The sequence below is a fragment of the Cariama cristata genome, unplaced genomic scaffold (genome assembly GCF_000690535.1).
Source record: "Cariama cristata isolate BGI_N322 unplaced genomic scaffold, ASM69053v1 scaffold4025, whole genome shotgun sequence".
In the NCBI taxonomy this organism is placed as follows: domain Eukaryota; kingdom Metazoa; phylum Chordata; class Aves; order Cariamiformes; family Cariamidae; genus Cariama; species Cariama cristata.
In genome coordinates, this window is record NW_009617937.1 from 416 (window position 1) to 12636 (window position 12221).

General features: G+C 39.2%; 1 protein-coding gene across 1 annotated transcript in view; it reads left to right on the plus strand.

The window, feature by feature from the left end:
- Positions 1 to 741: 741 nt before the first annotated feature.
- Positions 742 to 12221, plus strand: part of LOC104162028 (doublecortin domain-containing protein 2-like) — a gene marked incomplete at its 5' end in the record, with an annotated part of 14285 nt that continues 2805 nt past the window's right edge. Inside the window, one exon of the mRNA XM_009700659.1 lies at positions 742 to 842. Within this exon, the coding sequence (XP_009698961.1) occupies positions 742 to 842 (101 nt within the window). The remainder of the gene's footprint in view (positions 843 to 12221) is intronic.

Here is a 12221-nt window from a genome sequence, read left to right on the forward strand (position 1 = left end):
CTTGGAAACTGTCTGTTTTCTGTATATACCTGTCTTCACTTTCCTAGTTAGCTGATGCTGAAAGACCTGTATTAGAAACTTTGAAGACTCTTAGTTATTACTTACACATGGGGGAAAAAAAAATTACTCAAACTAAATCGTGTAAAATCTTTGAAAAATTGAGTATCATTGTAACCATTAACCTTGTTAGCTTGGAGTATGTGCTTTTTTCGTGTGGATGTGGAGTTTCAGCTATAATTCTACTTGCACGTGCCCGAGGGTGGGGACTACCCTTAATCCTAACTGTTTCTGTTAACCGTTTACTCCTGTCCTGGTTGACCATGTTTGTTGTTGATTCAGAGCCTGAGATTTTTGCTAGATGTGTGTTATAATGCGGATTACTAGAGGCTACTATCATTGACTGTAGAAATAGAAGTAATACGTTGTTGTTGTAATGTATTAAGTTCATATTCAGTCCTAACCTTTGCAGAAGTGAAGAAACTTTGCATCCAGGGCTTTGTTCAGTCTTCCCTTCCCTTTCCCAAACTGTGTAGCATGTAAGTATTTGTTATGAAAAAGGAAAGGAAAACAAATTCATAATAATGGGAGATCGAAAACTTCATTGAAAGAACTGTATAGGGAATGGTGGGTCAACTCAGAAACCTGCTCTCAGAAAGAAAATTGAATGCAGTTCAGTAGTTGTGCCACACAGTGTCACAATTGGACTTCACTTCCTTCCACTTTGTATCTTGCCCATTGTAGGTGAAGATATGTACAAAGCCAGAGAAGAGGGGTCTGAAATTTGGGGGGCAGCTGAAGTGCAGGAAGATGAAGATACTCGTGTAGAAGTTCCACTGGATCAGGTATTGATCGATCTTTAAATAAATGGCTTTTTTTTTAGGACCACAGATTGTGTTTTTCTTTCCCCAATTTCTTTCAAGTGTACAGCCTAATTCTGTGGGAATAATTGTAACAGCTCAACCATATGGCTTCTTTTATGGGAGCTTTAACAAATCTTCCTTTCTCTGTTAGTGTGTCAAATATTAGTTACCTTTTTATCAGCTTCAGAACTGCTCTGAGAGCCCTTATAGGGCCTTAGAGGATCAGGACTCCCTACTGCCACAACCACCTGAATCACAGTCCCTTTATATTGGTGGAGCAGTGTAAAGGGACTACGGCACCAAATCAAGGTCAGAATTCCTGCAGTCCTGAACGACAAATAGGCATTAATTCATCTGATTTTTATTAAGGCTGCCAGCACGTCCTTCTGTTGGAACAACATGGCCAACTTTTTAATCTTAAGTGCAATAAATAGGTCTTGATAACTAAACATAAGGTTATATCCCCTTTGTTTTATTTTGATTTGTTTTTAAAAGAAACTTCTGTGAACTGAAATAATACAGGAAATAGGTAAGTTGAAGTTTATTCCAATGAAGTGGAAAGTAGAACTGCTTAAATTATTTGCTGAAAAATTACCTTTTTTTTTTTTTTTTCTGCTAGTGAATTGCTCGCAAGACAGTCCTCTTTTTCAGCTTATGTGTTTGTAGGAATTTGCCAACTTGTTCAACTTTGTGTGCTTTTGGTGTCTGTTGATAATGGCTTGGGGCCAGCCACCTAGGCCACAAGATAATATTTCTGATCCATGCTGTAATGTAAGGAATCACAGATTACTCAACAGATTTCTCAGGCTAAAAATCATCCCAACAACATGAGGGATTCTTGGGCATTTTTCTGACTTCCTGGTGGTCAGCTGAGTGCTGAGGAACAGCTGCTGATGTGAGACTGTAAACAAATGGGAGAATGGGAGGGAGGGAGTTAAAAATAGTTGTTTGTAAATACACTTTAATTATGCAGGGCAGCATAATGGAGCACAAATAATCTTAGGAGATTTCTGGAGTGTGTTGGAGACAATTTTTTGATGTAGGTAGTGGGATACATGATTAAGAGAGGCATTCGGCTGAATTTACTACTCATGAATAAAAAGGAACTGGTTGGGGATGTGATAGTGGCAGCCTTAGTTGCAATGGCCATGAGACAATAGGGTTTAAGACCCTGAAGAAAGTGGGGATGACAAATAACAAAATAAAAATCCTGGAATTCAGAAGAGTGGACTTTGGCTCTTTTGGGAAACTGGCAGGCAGGAACCTATGTGAGGCTGCCCTGAAGTGCAGAGAACTCAGGAGATCTGGTTGATCTCCAAGGGTATCTTCCTCAAAGCACAAGAACTATCCCCACGGGCAAGAAAACATGCAGGCGTAGCAGGAGGCTGGTTTGAATAGAGGACTCCTGACCTCATACCAAAAGAGGCAGAAGAGAGGACAGACTGCTAAGGAGCAGTATAGAGACATTGCCTGGGCATGCAGGGATGGAATTGGAAAAGCCAAAGCTTGTTGAGAAATGGAAACTGATGCATGTGACTGGGAATAATCAACATGGATTTACTATGGGCAGATCATACTTAGCCAACCTCTTTGCCTCAGTGATGAAATAACTGGCTCTGTGGATGAAGGGACAGCAGTTACTGTCATTTATCATTTATCTTGCTTTCCACATAGACTTCCATATCTTTGGGAGAAACTGGAAGAAGTGTAGTAGATATGGGGAGGAAGATGTCCTTAAGGAAGGTAGGGACTGGATTTGTGGGCTACAAGGTAGATGAAAAACTGGCTGGTTCAGTGGGACTTCAAAGGTCAGTTGGTTGAAATTTAACTGGCACATATTTACAGATGGTGGTCCTCAGGGTTTGTGACTGGGTCTGATACTTTTTAACATGTCCATCGGTAACATGGATGATGTCATGGGATGTAGCCTTATCCAGGCCCAGTAGCAAAGCCAGACTGTCACTCTTAGCTGACATGCAGGGCTGCCTTTCAGAGCAATCTCAACAGCTTGAAGGAATGGGCTGACTCGAGCCTCAGGAAGTTCAGTGAAGAGAAATATGAAGTTGAGCACCTGGAACATGGTAACTGGGTCTTGGTACAGTCTTGGCATAGGTAGGCTAAGGAGCAGCTGCAGAAAGGGCCATGCAGCTCCTGCGGCTAGCAAGTTGACAACGAGTCGGTGGTGCTCCCTTTTGGTGATGAGGTTGACTGTGCAGGCTGGGCTAGTGAAAGCACAGCCAACACATCAAGAGAACTGATTATCTTCCTGACTTGGCACCTCTGAGGTTGCATCTAGAATATTTTGTCCAGTTTTGAGTCCTTCCCAGTACAAGAGATATATTTACAAACAGGAGATAGTTCAGCACAGCAACACACTAAAAAGTTTAGGAGGCTAGAGCTTATGACACAAGGAGAAGCTTAGGAAACTGGGTTTGTTTCGCCTTAAAGACTGAGCAAGAGAAGGCAGGTCAAACTGCTCTCTTCAGCTACAGATGGAGTAACAGAGAAGGTCAAGCCAGGCTTTTCTTTGTGTTGCACAGCAAAAAGATGAGGCAGTGGTCAAAAGTTGCAGCAAGGAAAATTCTAATTGAACATAAGAAAAATATTTCCAACAGCGAGAACTGTAAGCATTTTACTTTCCAGAGAGTGTGGGGAATCTTTTTCTTTGGTGATTTAAAACTAAACCAGACAGGGCCTTAAACAACTGATTTTTACTTTGAAGTTAGTACAGTGGGGCACTGGCCTGGATGATCTCTAGAGCAGTAGTCTTCAAAGTGGAGTGTGCACAGCCCAAGGGGTGTGCAAGACAATCCATTGGGCTGTTGGGAAGAAAATGTTAGAACTTTGGTAGTACAGGTATATAATTTATAAATAAATAAATATACTTATATTGGGGATTCATGTTCAAAAGGTTTTTACTGATAGGGGTGTGCAATCAAAATGGTCTGGAGACCACTGTCCTGGAGGTCTCTTCTGACATAACTTTTCTGTGTTTCTGTATTTGTCCATCTTTGATTATTTCAGTCCTATAATCAACTCTTTTTTAATAAGCTTTCGGTTTTTGTGCTTACTATTTAGTTGGCTGATTTTTTTTCAATTTATTTGTATTGGGTATAAGAATACTAGACACGTACATATTTTGCTTGTGTTCTGCTTTTAAAAAATGCCTGAGGGGAATAGAAGTTTTATGACCTTATACTTTGTATATAAATTTCTGCCTGCATTGCTAGTCTGTACGTTAACAAAAGCCACATATGAAGTTGCTGCTGTAGCCATTTTGAAAAATGGCACCGTAACATCTGAAAAAAAATCTGGATCTCTGCATTTTATTTTAGACTGCTGTTTCTAAGAAGGATCATTCTCAGTGATTTATTCACTTTAATGGGAAGGAGTGTTGCTCAGCTGTTTTATAGACATTGTTCTTGGAGACGCATGAATCAGGTGATTGAAAAAGGCAAGAGCATGACTGTCTTGGTCCCTGGTATGAGGAATGCTACAGCTGTTTCTTTTCACGGCAAATACCTGCCCCGGCCTCAGAGACTTATGTGCTAAACACCATTGGGCTCATCAGCCCTGTTAATTGCAGTTGTCCTCATGAGCTGTTGTGATAATTAGGATGTGTTGGGTTGTACTGATAGTACAGGCATTGGGGAAGCATGTGCCACCTGTCATCTTAATCTTTGTTTCTTATGACATCCTGAAGTATATCCTGCCCTGGTCTTGACAGTGTAATAATCAAATTGAGAAATGATTAGCCTGTTTATTGGCCTCTGAAGGTGCGTAAAGAATTCCTCTGGGTAGCGTAAAGCATTTGACAGTGTAAATTGGGTTGTCAAGTCTTAGTTTTTAGGTTGACTGCAATTCACATGAAATCCAAGAGCCCTGGAGACGGACGCCTTGCTTCTCCACGGAGATCCTCCAACGCAGGCAACAGCTCTGCCCGTTCTGCCCTGTGTCTCACCAGTTTGCCTCAGCCAGAGGATGGTGATCATCACTAGGGAGGGGAGAATAGTTAACTCTCCACTACCACTTCTGTACTTGGCCGTGGTAGCCGCAGTTGTTGATACAGTTGCTAGTGAGCATCAGATGGGCTGGCAAGCTTGCAACACTAGGAACTTGTTCGATACCTCTCAGCGCATGTACGAAGGCCCATGCGTCGTCCTCAGAGGGAAATATTTTTCAGTTGCTACCAAATGATTTTGTTACCTGGACAAGGAATTGGAAGCAGGTATGTTTGAGGAGGAAAAATTTTTGAAAAATCAGTCGTGCACACTATTCATAATCTGATTTTCATATTTTCAGAAAATCCAAACAAAGCACCAAAATTTATTTCAATGAAAGCCATAGTTTATTCATAATTTTAAAAATTAATTTTAAAACTTCCCATTAAAGTGAATAAATTGCTAAGCATGATCCCTCTTAGAAACAGCAGCCTAAAATAAAAAGCAGAGATCCAGATTTTTTTTCAGATGGTATGGTGCCATTCTTCAGAATGGTTACAGCAGCAGCTTCATATGCAGCTTTTATTCCCAGATAACTGAGTTTACTCAGACCTTGGAAGCATTTAGCATTTTACACATTCAGGTTCTTATTAATGACCATTTAAAATCGTTTCAAATTCTGTGATGTAAAACTTTATAGCTTTTTCTTATGTGAACTGCAGTTTCTGTTATTGCTAGAAATATGGAAAAGGTCAGCCAGCCGGGGCTTGACTATCTTGCATAATGCATAAATATTTACATGCCAGCTTTCACTAGAATGCTGACACTTCTGATACGCTATCATTTCCATCAGCCACATAAATCAGGTGGTGAAGATAAGATAGAACTTAGTCTTTTTTCTTTTTATGCACCTTGTCTGTCTTGCCATTTGAAGTACATGGTTGAACAAATGCCACGTTAGCCATTAACTAAACTTAGTCTAATACTGGCTAGACACTCACTTATGTCCTATTCTGTAAAATACCGTCTGCCAGCCGAGAACACATTAAAAGAACAGGATTTGCTTTACTCCAGACAAGCTGACAGTTGTAATTGAACATCAAGGAGGAAAAAATCAGCGTTTTGCCTAAAACCAAACCAGACCCTTCTGTTCTGTATTCTGTACTGAGACTTGAGCTTCCAAATGCGAAATGGGTAGTTTCTTCCTTTGACATGCAGATTTACTCCAGGTTGGTTGTTTACATCACTGTGTCAACATCCATGGGAACTGATGACAGTCTATGAAACCAATTGTGCAAACAGCAAGAGAACAAGGTGGTTTTATTGCAGTTCTTGGTAGGGAGGCACCAAAACAACACAAGTTTCTTATTTGAGATGGTAATTAAGTGCATTACATTGAGTTTGCAGATAAGAATATAAATGTATTCAAAGTGACTCTTTCTAAGATAGAAAATTTTCTGACTCGTAAAGCTTTCAGAACAAGCTACTACTTTTTCTTTAATTTTATACAAGTTGTGAAATACAAAAGCAGCAGTTGGTAGTAATAGCATTGAAATAACACTGCAAGTTTGCATCCGTTTACTCATTTCCATAAGCATGATTGTTGTTCTCCCTTGCTGAGCCCTTGGGAGGTGGGGTAAGCGTGAGAGTTACGAGGTACCAAGTTGTCCAGTGCATGACCCCTATAAGGAATTCAGGCATATTGTTGTGCCAGCCTGCTTTGCCGTGGGGTATATGATACTGGCTATTAAGATGTAAGTGATGTAGAATGAATCTGTTTGGGTTTGGTTTGGTGGTTTGTTTTTTTTTTTTTGCCCTTGAGATTCATCATCCCCATCTCCCTATCTCTTTCTATGTTTATTTGTAAAAGTCATTGGATGATAAATTTGTCTAACAGCCACTGATTTGTTTGGGGTTTTTTTTGGTGGATGTTCACACTCTTGGTTCTTTCACTAGCCATTTGCTTTCCGTTATGAGAGACATGTCCACTGATTAATGCTGTCCTGATGCCACTGATTATTCCCCATTTCCTGCGCTGTGATGTGATGTGAGATTGTGTAGCTCCCCTAGGTGCTCTCTCTGTAGCTGTAGTATATCAGCAGTAGCAGAAATTTTGCACCTTTCATCTGCAGTTTTCATGATGAAGTACACATTTTGCTTTAGAGACTCAAGATTCCCCTCGATGAACAGAATAAAATGTTTATCTTCCCTGTTGCTGAAGGCAAAATATTAAAGTTTACATTGATTCAACATTAAAACAGGCTAACCGCCTAAAGAGACATTCCTTGATTAAAAAGGCTAGAATTTTTCATGAGGAAACATTTTGCACTACGTCAGTAAGGATTTGAAAATGGCATTTGGAAAGAATACATGTGGACCTTCTTACGCTCAAATTTTGCTACAAATGATGCAGCTGTAATTTAAGCCTTCTGGATTTTGAGTGCTGACAAGCCGGCAGATAAGGTTTTCCCCTGCATGTTCTTCTTTCAACTCCACTGATTTGCACTTAATTTTTTTATTGTTTGTCTGTGTGAGATAGCGACACTTCCTCTGGTTGGTTCCTTGCAGCACAGAATGAGAAGAGAGATCTTCCCTCAGTTTCTGCATTGGATGACTGTGATTTCTGAAGCTATAGCAGCAAGGTCTGATCTTTTCTTTACAGGCTTGTGTGGTCAACTGTGGGAGGGCCTTCATGCTTCCAAGTGAAGCCCGCAAACACAGTTCTGTTGTAAAACTAGTCTTGATGCCACTTTGAAAAATAGTTTTCTCTCTCTGTGTGCACCTGTCTTGGAAAAATTTAGCAATCCTAGAGCAGACAGTTTCTCAAATTGCTTAACTTTTAGGGCATTTTGCATTCACTGTAGAAGAGTCTGTTCCTGGGAAAAAAAAAAAATATCTATATTTTTCCAACCTCAGTAGGACTTCTTTTTACATGTTTATCAATCTTCTCATTGTCAACAGGGGTGCTCAACAGATCATACTGTATGGTAAGATGTGAAGTTTAGGCAAATTTTAATGTATACGTGGAAAATATTATGGAAAAATTAGACGTGATTATCAGTGAAATGGAGAAAAATATTGTTGACTTAGGTGCATCTTAGAAAAGTAAAGATCTGATCAGATGTTTTCTTCTCTGCCATAGCTGTCTTGTGATTAAGGAATTATGCATGCTTCCAGTTACCACACAATGAAACTGAGGAATGGAGTTTGAAAAGCTGTTTTTTCTGCACTTCAAGTTGCATAGTTTCCATTCATTCCAGTTAGACTTCTGGGTGCTATGACCTTATGAAAAATTGGACTTTATGGACTCAGATGCTGCATTTGTTGTAAAAAAAAAAAAAAAAAAAAAGAAAGAAAGAATGCATCCAACTCATAAAAAGATTGGAGTTTAAATGTTGTGGGGATAAAGACTTTTTTGCCTTCAGGAATAATAGCACATTTACTATGTGGGAAGTAAAAGACTGATGAAGCCTTAACTATTCATTTGCTTGTTTTTAAGAGCCTGGATTTTGTAAATGATGTGGAAGAGAAGAAGGCTGCTGTCACTTAGCAACCCTAGCTGGTTCGGGAACAAAATGTTTTGCTGTTGGAATCTGTGCAGTGCTGCTACAGAGCATTCCTGACTGGCTTGGAGCAGGGGCAGCTCTGCTCTGGAGAGGTTTGGTGCAGTCACAGTTAAGCATTCCTGATGCTGCATTTGTAAGATGTATTCATGCCCGTATTTGTGACCATTAAGATTTTTGTTGTCTACCTCATTGTTTGTCTGTTGTGACCATTAGCCAAGTGAACGTTTCCAAATGGCTTCAATACAGCAAAATTATGTTTTACATTACTGGTACAAAATAATTTCTGCCTGAAATGATTTGTGATACTGCACTTTTCAATATTCTAGTATCAGTCGTGTACAAACCTTCTGAGAGGTTACATTAGCATCCCTAGAGGAAAAGAAGCCAAATGCTTCAATGTCTGAAGATTTCCTGACTTATTGCTTTTGAATGATGATGGCATTTGGTAATGTAGCTCTTAATGAATGATAGCATGATGAGTGTAATTAGAATACATCTTTCTTTTTTAAACACTTTGTTTTTGCTGAGATTAAAAATACCATCAAGCAATCATACTTCTTGAATGCAAAATGAAACTCGCTCTGTTCCTCATCAACCTGCTAGTAAGTCAGGAGGTTTCCGGAAGGCAAGCTGGGTCCATGTTTCCAGCATGAAGTTGAGAATGACTTCAGTTGTTCTACGTGTGTTCGATCGAATATCTGTTTCAATATACATATACAAATCTTTTGTCAGTGAGTCTTTTTATTGCTAGTTCATGACAAGCAAAGAATTGTGCTCACATTCATGATGGTACAGTTTGAAAACTAGTTATTTTAACTACTGTACTTTCAACTGGGAAACCGCAAAAGCATCATCCTCACTTAAAAGATGCAGCCAGCAATACAAGAAAGAAGGTTACTTCCTATTTTCTTGCAACCAGACAAAAGGCAAAATTGCAAACTTTCCTATCAGTAGTTCTGACTGTAGGAGGAATGGGGACAATCCATCACAGTCACTGGAAAAGTTCCCTGTCCTAGAAGTTACTTGTCTGTGAAAATTACTGCAAGGAATAAGAACCTCAGGCTTCTCTAGTCCTGAATTTATTGCTGTCAGGTTCAAGTCATGGTTTTTTTGGTGATGTGGACACAGGACTAAAGTAACACAGGAACATTTATTCTGTAGTTCTTTACAGCATACATGTTTAGTTACCCTAGGCTACAGCCAGCTGGGTGCTTCCAACATGAATTTTTGAAGTGCCCCTTGTTCTCTGTTATGATCCTGGAGTCTCTCAAGTCGACGTGTTGATGTTAATATTTGATGCTCATGTTCATTTAGTTCTGTTAAAAAGCGGTGATAGACCTCAGTCACTCAGGCCTGGAGATATAGCTGGTTCTCTGGATTTTAGATACCCTGAGCTTTTACAGGAATCCCAAATGTAATGTACTTGTACGACTCCCTGTGAACTAGCACCCTGGCTGAAAGGCAAACTCTGACTTCTTGGGTGCGAAGAGGAGCAGCAGAGTCCCACGTGTGTCTTGGCTATCCAGCCAATGCATTCCATACAGGAAGCTCTCACTGGGAATATTCTGGTTATTTAAAAGATGACTGATGACAAGCTAAAAAGTAAAATGTAATATGTCACTGCTTTTCCTTAAATTTGGAAGATCATTGCTGACTTCTAGAAATGAATCTGAAAATTTCTGCAAGGACGTGTAGGTCTGAATCAGCATACCTGTTTTGCTTTCATTACGCCCATCCTGATTTATTCTGACTGAGAGAACATAGTTTGTAGTAACTTTGGTGTATACATAATTGGCATTTTGTACAGTTGTAGGTGGAGGGATGGCTGGAGTGTATCAAATTCAATGGAAAGATTCCCTTCGACTCCAGGGGACTTTGAATTATACCCTCACCTAGCAAGTGCTTTAATGTAGGCTTTAGCTTACTATTTCAGGTTCACTGAAATCACTAGAACTGTTCAAGCAGGTGAAGTTAAGCATGTATAGCATTTACAAAGACCATAAAAAACTCTGTTTTTTTCCCCATTTTCTGTTTTCCTCCCTGCATGTATATATGCACATAAACTTTCTTTTTCCCTAAATATGAAAAATCTAACTTTTGCTAAGTATATCCCTTTCTCAGTGAAGAAAGTGTACTTAAAATAGAGAATGCTAATTTATGCATAGCTAGTAGATCAATAAGATCTCAGTAGAAAGGATCACAATTTTTATGTAAAGAGCAACATATGATTTGGTGGCCTTCAGTTGCCTCCCTACAGCCCTGTCTTAGGTCTGCTGTGCGTTCTGAAATGCATAGTCTGTGGTCATATTCACATTTCAAAGCCTACCTATGACTCTGTGTACAATGGGAACCATACTGCATTTTAGGTTACCTTGTAGAAGGTCGTTTCCTCTGGATCAATGTTGATTTTAACTTGTTTGAAATGTCCCTTCGAATGTAGCGCAGCTTGAAAGGAAATTAAATGAAGAACACATTTTGCTTTCCAATTATTAGCTGTAAACATGACTTTTTATTTTTGTCTGTAGTAGTAATAACTGTTATAGTAATATGCTCAGTTATCTTGAAATTTTCAGTTACTATAAAAATGTTATACTTACACTGATGGGATTTGTTTTACTGATCTTGTTTTGTACTATTATTTTTCAGGCAATTTAGCCTGACTGGTCAAGTTAAATTAGTTGAAATTTGAATATTATTTCATACCAGTTCCCTGTGAGCTTCGAGTGAGTTTCTGGGTACGGTTCAATAATGCTGTGTTTATCTTCTATGTTACTCAGTTTTAACTCTTAGAAAATTTGCATCCACACCTATTTCAGCCAGATAAGGTCTAATGAGTCTAGCTAGTGTAGCACCTTAGGAAGTTACTGCCCCTGAAATGTCCATTGTGCTTCTATGCCAAAGACTGTTCCCACAGCAATGAAACCAGTAAAAGCATATGCGTTAGGATACACATGTTTACACCATGGTGTAAAGTCTACACACCTTCTTCTGCAGTCCAGAATGAACCACCATACTAAAGCAGGGCAGATATTCTCTTCTGATTGTATCCACTATCAGGCAGTAACAAAACCCTGAAAATAATAGTATCTTGGATGACTCCAACAGTTAACTGAGAAAGCATGGGTTTACTTTTCTTCTTTTCTTACCCTCTCTTCATTCGGTGTTTGTAATGTCATAGCAAGCAGGTGTCATTAAGCAAAACCAAAACCACTTTACTTTTAGCTAGCGGTGTCTGGTGTATTTAATTTGTCCTGCCCTCCCCTGTTCCTGATCAGAATCCAAAGCTGCTAATTTCCTTAGCGGACTGAAAACAAATTCGTAGGGCACATATGTAAGACTAGCAGGTAACTTCTGAGAATTCAGAGATCCTTTGCTATCTTTATGTGCTGGAGGTTACCAAAGTTGGTTCAAGTTTGCTTGGATGGTGCCTTATTTGAAGGTGTCTGTAAAGACTTGGTTTGTTCAATTTTTATTTTAGTGATAATGAGGCCAGTTTGATGTTACCAGATGAAAGTGAGTCAGGAAGGCTTGAATAAAAAACACACAGAGACTACTGTACTTCAAAAATTACTTATGGAGCCATTATTTATCTGGTCAGGAAACCATGTAATATTTCTAGTAATTTGTCATTCTATGGATTATTACAACACAACAACTTGTCCTTTTTGAAGCCGTGTCAATGCGGTATTGTGCACTGGCATAATAAACTTGTCTTCTGTTGCTACTTAGACATCAAAGCAAAGGGAAGGTGTTTCATCAAGAGGCTTCAATCAATTGTTGGTATCGCTGAACTGGTTACCAATATGTTGAAAGCGATGCGAGAATTCTTTTGAAATGTTAGTATTAGTGAGGGA